The sequence below is a fragment of the Cordyceps militaris genome, assembly GCF_000225605.1.
Source record: "Cordyceps militaris CM01 unplaced genomic scaffold CCM_S00004, whole genome shotgun sequence".
Taxonomy (NCBI): Eukaryota; Fungi; Ascomycota; class Sordariomycetes; order Hypocreales; family Cordycipitaceae; genus Cordyceps; species Cordyceps militaris.
Genome location: NW_006271972.1, coordinates 3,506,354 through 3,515,033, shown reverse-complemented (window position 1 = coordinate 3,515,033; position 8,680 = coordinate 3,506,354). Strand labels below are relative to the sequence as shown.

The 8,680-nt window shown below is 56.3% G+C and overlaps 1 protein-coding gene across 1 annotated transcript; it reads right to left on the bottom strand.

Annotated features, from left to right (window-relative positions):
• Positions 1-3,006: 3,006 nt before the first annotated feature.
• Positions 3,007-8,406, bottom strand: CCM_06126 (vitamin H transporter, putative; the record flags this gene model as incomplete). Its single annotated transcript, XM_006671267.1, has 9 exons — positions 3,007-3,555; positions 3,610-4,034; positions 4,093-4,166; positions 4,223-4,799; positions 4,930-5,448; positions 5,634-6,604; positions 6,648-7,002; positions 7,082-7,603; positions 7,671-8,406. 9 exons carry the CDS (start codon positions 8,404-8,406, stop codon positions 3,007-3,009), a joined length of 4,728 nt encoding a protein of 1,575 aa, XP_006671330.1.
• Between the last annotated feature and the right edge of the window lie 274 nt (positions 8,407-8,680).

Genomic DNA, 8,680 nt, shown 5'->3' with positions numbered 1-8,680 from the left:
CCTTTTTTTCAGCGTCCCAGTCTCGGGTTGCACCCCGATCCGGTTCAATGACAAAGCCCGCCAAGATTGACCATTGTCGTACAAGGATCGCACACCACGTCGTGCAGCAGATACGTCTCACATGAGCAACACGCACCCACGTTGAGAGAGGCTGCCTGAATCAATGGCGCAGCGAGGCTGCATGCATTACCATGTCCCATTCAAACTGAACATCCCCTCCCCATGTCTAAGCGTGAGAATATCTCGGCAAATATGAACCCAAAAAAGTGCCTTGCATCTGCTCTTGTCCTTTCAAGAAATCTTTTTGTCCCGCAAACCAAGCACGTCCCTTTTTCTTTACCACTGTCATCATTCAATACTAATCTCCCATGTACAATATCACCCATAGTGCTCGCTCGACGCTGTCCTTTTTTTTCCCTTTGTGTCGCTCCGAATCATCATGAATAATATGACTACCGATGTAATAAGAGGCGTCTAGTTTGCCCACACCCTCACTATCTGGTCCACACCGCCCGTTGCAATGACGCAGCGAATCTGCACATGCTCCGTCTCTAGCTTCTTAACGGCACCGCCGTCGACCGCCTCGCCGTGGCCGGCGGAGCCTCCGTTGGTGGCCGGCGCGTCCTTTGAGATGCTGGGGGCCCATCGCAGACACTTGACAAAGCGGTCGTGTGCCTCGGATATCGTCTTGACGCACTTGGCCTCTTGCGCGAGATCCCAGCAGCGTATCGACTTGTCGTCGGCCGCCGAGAGCAGGTACTTGCCACTGGGGTGGAATACGAGTGCGGTGATCCAGTTGTCGTGTCCGATGAGCACCTTGAGACACGTGCCCCGCGAGTCCCACAGGCGAATCGTCTTGTCGCGCGAGCCTGTCGCGATAAACTCGGCCGGGCTTGTCAGAGGCGGTGGCTTCTTGAGGCCGGCAATCGAGGCCAGGTGCTGATAGGCAGACGGCGGGGCGAAAGCGCAACATTGCACAACGTGTTCGTGGCCAACCATGGTGGCCTTGGTCTCAGGGTTCGGAAGAGTGAGGTCCCATAACCTGCCCATGTGATCCGCACTTGTTGAAATCAGATAGTTGCCATCCGGTGAGGGACATACATCTCTGACCCAGCCGGCATGGCCAGATAACGTCTTGACGCAGTATCCTGTCGTTGTGTCCCAAATCTTGAGTGTCTTGTCACCACTGGCGCTCACAAGCATGTTACCAGAGGCGAACACACCCGCTGACCCTGATGGAATATACCGGACTGCACTGACACTGTGGTCGTGGCCGGAGAGTGTTCGAATATTTTTATAGCCATCTGCGGGGTCCCAGAGTTTAATCGTCAAGTCGGAACTGCACGACGCCAACAGGATAGCCGTCTTGGGCCCGCCATAGTCGAGATCCAGTACAGCTCTGGTGTGGCCCTTGATGGTTTGCTCTGCCTCGCCGAGCTCCCAGTCCCAAATCTTGATTGTGCAGTCGTCGGACCCCGACGCCAGCGATGTGAACTTGGGGTGGAACGCCACACAGTTGACGGGATCACGGTGACCCTCCATGCTGTGTCGTGCCGGGGCGCGTGGCAGCCAGGACGCGGGATCGGTATTCCTTTTCGAGATGGACGTTGGGGTGGCATTGTCAAGCTCGGACTGTAAATGTGCGTTTCTCGTTTCTAGCTCCATAATCTAAGCGTCGTCAGCAACTGATTCCTATGCGAAAGATGCTCCATCGCAAGTCTCTATACCTTTTTCTGTAACCGCACAATACTCGTCCACTTCTTCTCGAGCAGCGACTCGTACTTTTTGGCCGTGGCCGGTTCGTATACATCCTCACCGAGCGACAGCTCCTGCCGGAGGGCTGCCGCGCTGCTTTGGAGGTTGTTGGCCGCGAGGTACGCAATGATGGACTTGTGTCTAAACGCAAAAATGTGTTGGTTAGCAAGCTTGGGCTCCATCCATCCGATGTCCAAACGGGGATGACCTGATCATGCACGAACAATTCTTCGGCCTGCCGCGCAGGCAAGGTACGGCTCATTGTGGCGGTGTGCTGCCGCAGCCCTCTGACGAGTTTGTTGCACGGGTGTCGGCGCGAGAGCGATCGGTTACTTCTGTCGTGAGGGCCCGGATTCTGCCAGAGGTCACCCTGCGAGACAATTCGCGCATGGATTCGCGTGCTGTCCCCCCTGTTTCTGTGGTGTCGGTCGTCGTGGAAAGCGGTCAAGGAGGGGCTGCCCGCGCGGAGTGGAGGAGGGGTGGAGGGACGGTAGTGCCGAATCTGGGACGTAATGCGGTTCAGAAGCTGGCGAGGGGTGGCGCCGAGAGTCTGCTGTTGGACTGCAAGGTTTTGTCGAGGTGAATGGCTATTATTCTCATATGACAGTTGATAGGGCTGGGACAAAAAGCGGCTTGGTTTGTCGATGATCCATAGTATCGCCAGTGCTCAATACCCGCCCGTGGTCCCGTCATCACTGTCCCACTAAGCTGGCTCAACCCGTTGCCTTGGGCTGCAGGTCACGTGTACTCTTGTCAACACATCGTCTTGTTGTAGAGACTTTCCACATCTTGGTTCTAGAAGCAAATAAACCTTCTTAAAGACGAAGGAGCAATAAGATATCCGAGTGTTTAATAAAATACCATTGATGATGAACGTAGGTACCGGGCTGATGGCGCTTATTGGCTGCATGCTAGGCCCCACCTCGACACCCCATCACGATCACGGCAAGCCTTTTGGTCCACATAGCAAGCGCAGATAGCATCAACACCATCACCATCACCATCCTAGAACCGGACACTCGTTGCGATGAAATGCTCGCCCTCATTTCCTTTCCCCATAACAGTTGATTCAGCAATGGTACAGTAGCCGAGACGGGCAAAGCGCCTTCAAAACGTCGCAATGACCAGACAGAAAACGCTTTCTTCAGATTCAGTTTAATCAATCTTCCGGCGGCCACAGAACAGTAGCTATGCCTACGATCATCCAAGCCTAATACCTGCTCAAGCCAGTCCCAACATACTCGCACAAACTCACGTATTGTACCGCCATCCCCTCTTCACACCCGGGTGCGGAGTCCACCCTTCGGCCTCGTCCAACCTCTTATTCAGAATCCGCGCCCGCCAGCGCACCGCAAGTGCCGACACCACGACCAGCGCGCACCCCATGAGCAGCAGCCCGCCGCCCATGCGGTAGTAAGGCTCCTGGCTCGTCGGGTAAAAGTACGGGCTGAACCAGTGGCTCACCTGGCTGATGCAGTCGGCCAAGGCGATAAGCGCCGCCTTCTTGGCCCGCGGCGCCGGCACCACCGTCGTCTCCCACGACAGCTGCAGGTTCAGCCCGCTGTACGTGCCCGCAATAAGCAGCACCAGCCCAAAATACCGAGCACCCACGTTGAGCGTCCCGATCAACACCCCGCAGCCGGCGGCCGAGGCGAGGATGGGCACAATGACGTGAAAGGTCGACTCTTGGAAGCGCCCGCACGAGTAGGCCACCAGACAGGCAAATACGTAGGCAATGGCGTACGGCGGTGTCTGTACGAGGTAGGTTGTTGTCTTGTCAAACTTGAACGTCTTTATAATCTGTAGCCTGAGTTAGCCAATGGACACCACCGTGTGATTGTATGGAAGACTCACAGAGGGAAGAAAGTCTTTGAAGCTCTGCGCCGTTACCAGAGCGAAATGCATCAGGCAAAAGAGCCATGTAAACGGATCCCGCAACGCCTGCTTCAGACCGTCCCACAAGCCGCCGGCTTCCTCCTCGCGGCCGCCGTTAGACACAAGGATGCGGTACTGCGCCATCTGCCTCTCCTGCTCCGTCAGGAAGCGCGTGTTGGACGGCCACTCGGGCAGCAGGAAAAAGGCAGCGCAGGCCACGAAAATAGACGCAATGCCCTCAATGAGGAAAAACCACTGCCACGCACGCAACCCCGCGGTGCTCTCCATGTGCTGGAGGATGCCGGCCGCGAGCAAGCCCGAGATGATGTTGGAGACGGTGTTACCGGCGTGCCAGATGGCCATGCGCAGAGGACTTTCCTCTTTGGTGTACCAAGACGAGGTCACTGTCCTTTGTTAGCTTCGACCCGTCTTTCGTTTTTGGCAGTGGTACATGCGACGTACTCAGGGTCAACGCAGGGAAGAAGGGCGCTTCAGTCAAGCCAATAAAGAACCGACAGACGGCGAAACCGGCACCACTTTGAACACGTCAATTTACAGAAAGTCACAGAGAATCAAGGGGTATTCCACTTACCTTCTCATGGCAGGCATGCAAATCGTACCAAAACTCCACATCAACATGACGGCTGGCAAAAAGTACCGCGGATTCGTCCGCGTCAGCAGCATGATCCCCGGCAGCTGGCCAATTAAGTAGCCGACGTAAAACGTCGAGATGCCCGTGCTCCACAACGTGTCGCTGATGCCCAGGTCCTTTTGCAGCCCTGCCAGTCGAGCGTTGGACACATTGATGCGATCCAGGTAGCTGCCCAAAGGCGTTAGCCTCATGCCGCGCGGCACACTGTGCTCCGGTGAAACGTACTTCATGAGAAACATGACTGAGACAATCGGCATCATGCGCCAGTCAATCGTCTTGCGCACGCGCGCGTTGAGCTGCTCCATCTCGTCGGCGCCGAGGTGGCGCAGCGTCTCGAAGCGCGCTTGGATGTCCATGGGCGAGACGTAGGCGCCTGCGTCACCGCCCACGTCCTCTACGCAGTCGGCGCGTACCTTTTTCTTGCTTTCGGCGTCCATGTCGACGACCGAGGACGTCGAGTGGCGCGGCGCATCGCGACGCTGATGCTCTTCCACTTTCATGTCTTGGCGGATCAATGCTTGTTGGAGAAGACGTGGTTACTCGGATAGGAGCAAAATTTATTCTTTCTCGCATCGAATAAGACCTCCGTATATCCACTCGAAAGCTCTCATCAAGGTTAGGTCGGAACGGATCCAACAGCTATATACTCAAGTCCTTGTACACCGGTAGCAACCAGGTCATGAATAGGTGCAGCATTCTCGTGCCGCGAATATTGGCGGGCCGCCATCCCGCCATCCCATGCAGATGGGCTGCTGCAAGACCGAACGACGTTCTGCGGGTGCTGTAGGCACGCTTGATGCCATGGCGTCCAGGTTTCTGGGCCAAATATTGGTTTCTGGGCCAAATATTGGTTTCTGTGGCGGTTGGCTGCTGGCCAGAACTGGCTGTGGGCATGGGCTCCCGCGGGAGTGAACTTGCAAAAACCTCTGGGAAAGTGGGCGGGGGGGCAAGGCACTTTGTTCGTGCATTGTCGGCATGACTTTCTTGGGAGGAGGATGGGACGCCATTTATTGAGAACCTAGCGGAGTTGGGGTCCGCGGTAACTTGCTCGTGTGGTAGCATAAATGGTGTTGGTGGCAGGTAGTTGTTTCCCGGTGTAAGCGCGAACGGCGTGAGACAAGCATCGAGGAGTCTTAGATCGGGCGGGGTAATGGCGAGAATGGTGTCTTACATTTGCATGGGCGTCAAGAACCGCACACCTGCTTTGGATGCGGTCCCTTAATATTGTGCAAGATACTATCTTGTTTCAAGAATTCATCTCCCATCAGCCTTGATGCTCTGGTCTTGCCACACGTACACGACGACGCCGCAGCCCCCATCTCTTCCCGTGGGTTCCCGTGGGATCACCAACCCAGGAAAGAGAAATCGTCCAGACCAGATCCATTAAATCCAAAAATCGGATCTTCCAGACCGAAATGCTCGCTACCGCTTTGCTGTAGCCACGGCACAGCCATGACGGGAGCCGCCTCGGATGTGTGGCCCACAACTCCGGGGGCCATCGGAAGAGTAGACGCAGAGTATACATGACCCTGGAGTGCTGGGCTCGGGCTGAACCATTGCTGCGTGGGATATTGCTGTGGATATGCATGCGCTGCCGCGGGAGGGCCAGGCCTGCTGACCACGGGTTCGTTCTCGTGGAGAAAGCCTTGTATTATGCCGTCTACATCCACCATGTCGGAAGCGGGTGAGCTAGATGCCGCACTAGCAGATACGGGTGTATCTTGCAGCTCGAGATTGCGGGGCGTGCCGAGTTTTGAAGCGCAAGGTGATGGTGAATGTATCGGCCTCGATGAGGTTGGCTGCCGTCGACGACGCGGACCAGCTGCGTTATCGCTGCCACTGTTCTTCGGGACTTGGTTCATCTCCAGTGCGCCAACCAGAACGCTCTGCGCAACCACGACACGTAGCTTCTTCATCAGGCCCTCGACAATCAGATTGGCTTTGCGCACGGCCGAGTTCGTCTCCTGGTTTTCGCGAAACACAGCAAGGCAGGTGGCGAGGTTCGCGTGCGCGGAGGAGTCGTGGTTGCGCCGCGCGGCGATGCGGGTGTGGATCGTCGCAGCGACGTAGGTTGCGTACGAAATGAGATAGGGTGCTCGCCGGATCGAAAACGCGGCGTGGTAGGCGCGCAGGAGCTGGACTATGGCGGAAGCAGAGGCTGCGCACTTCATAAAGGAGTCGACGCTGATTTGGCGCGACGTGCTATAAAGATGACCGTCTGCTACAAAGGGCCTATGCAGAAGGATAACGAGAACGTGGTGCATCGCGCTGGTTCTTGTCAGCTCTGGTGTTGACTTGTAAAACAAGCGAGGTGAGAACGTACTGTAGACTGAAGACATGCGGTGGCGGAAATTGGCGCCTGTACAGCTTGTTCGAGTCGATGCGCAGATAGGACGGGAGAGCATCATCCCAATCTTTGAGCTTTTTCTGCAAGTTTATTCGCTCGCCAGCGAGTTTGGATGAGCTTTGGTCGGAACTGCGTTCAGTGTAGATGGTGCTTAGGATGTCGCTCATGACGATCGACAACCTGCATAGGCTTGCAAATGTCGACGTGCTGTATGCTGGTGATGGTTCAAAGTCGGACCTTGATTCCGAGTACGCAAATGGTTTCCATGGTTCAAGTTCTTCATAAACGTCTAGAAACTTTATAGGAACCAAGGCGTCTGATTCCTTTAGACTAACCGGTCGTCCTTGATAGAGGCTCTGGATTTTATCAACAACTAGGTGAAGGGGGATTCAGTATTCATGGTGTATGCATTGTGGATAGGTAGGATAGGCAAACTAGAAAGACGGACTTACCAAATGCTCCCCAAAATACTCTTCTTCGTATTTCCAAGTCCTCATCCGAGCATCTCTTCAGCTTGGACAAGTCGACATGCACACCCAAATCCGTAATCATCCGAAACGCCAGCCCAGAGTACAACCACGCAGCACTACGCTCATCGCCCAGCGCAAACAGCGAGTTTGTCATGACCAGCAGCGCCTGAATCGTGGTAATGTCGCTGCGGTCGAGCGCTTCGCCCAGCAGCGTCCTCACGCGCTGCCGAAACCGCCACCCCGCGGTGCGCACGTCGCCGGGGTCCCTGCGCACCTCGAGTCGCGGGCTAAACTTTGCCGCGCCAAAGTAGATGGCGTTGAGGAGCAGCTTGGAGAAGTAGGGGCCGTCGCAGGCCATGTCGCGCATAAAGGCCGGGCGGTACGTGACGAGGAACGAGTGGTGCTGGCGGTTCCAGTGGAGGGAGAGGAGATGCATGCCCAGGTCTGCGGGAATGCCGTCAAAGTCGAGCTTGCCGTTGCGGTAGTTGAGCTGCTCCATTTGGTCTTTTGGGACATGGTTAACGGCAAATCGCATTCGGTTATCGAGTTTTCAGCGCAAAAGGGGACTCACTTTGTCGGGCGGCTTCCGCGACGAGGCCGCGCTCTACCCAGTCATCCGGCATCCGCGGCTGCACGTCGCCCGCCGGCGGGCGTTCGGGGATGCCATCTTCAAAGAGCGCGCTTGTGCGTCCGTGGTAGCTGGATACGCCATTGGCAGAGACGACGATCCGACTGGGGCGCGGATCTGGTGACGGCTGCGCCACCATGGCAGCACCTTCAACGCTGCCTGCATCATCGTCCGCATCGCCACCACCACCCTCGCCATCGGTCTCCGTCCCCGCAGCTTCGATAGGCGCCTGTAGCTCCGCGCCTGTACCAACCTGCTCCGCGACACGCGTTCTGCCTTGCCGCTCGGTCCGTTTGCGCGGGGTTCGCCGGCTCCGGTCACGTACGTGGCGTGCCCGGCCGGCTTGTTTGGCCGGCTCGCTCACGGGCTCAAAAACGCATTTCTCGCCGTAGGTGGAGCAATTGGCACAAACAGGCCTCTGGTTGTTGCATTTGATCTTGGCGTCGTAAGTGCTGCGTCCGTGGGAGAGGCTTGAGGCGGGCAGATTACCTTGCGACGGCGACAGAATGAGCAGGCCGCGGAAGCACGGCTTTTGCGCCGTTGTTCCGTTCCCTTGGTTGCTCTTGCTGCATCTTGCGTGCTCATCACTGGAAACGGGAAGATTAATGGCGGGAAACTGTGTGATGAGTCGTGAGATGCCACGGGAGCTGTTGCAGGTCAAGTGGGCGAAGTGATGCATTTGGGCAAGTGAGGGCCGTGGGCTACGGCAGCCTATAGGTGAGTTGTCGCCAAATCCCAATTCACACCCAGTGTGTGGTTAGATATGAAATAATACGTACGTAAGTGGGCCGTTATGTTTTTTAGATACATATTATCCTTATAGCTAGTTAGCAGCTACTAAGCCAGCTACCTAGCTAGCCAGCCAGCCAGCCAGCAAGGAAGCCAACGAGGAAGCCAGCTAGCCAGCCAGCGAGGAAGCCAACAGAGCCAGCTAGCCAGCCAGCGAGGAAGCC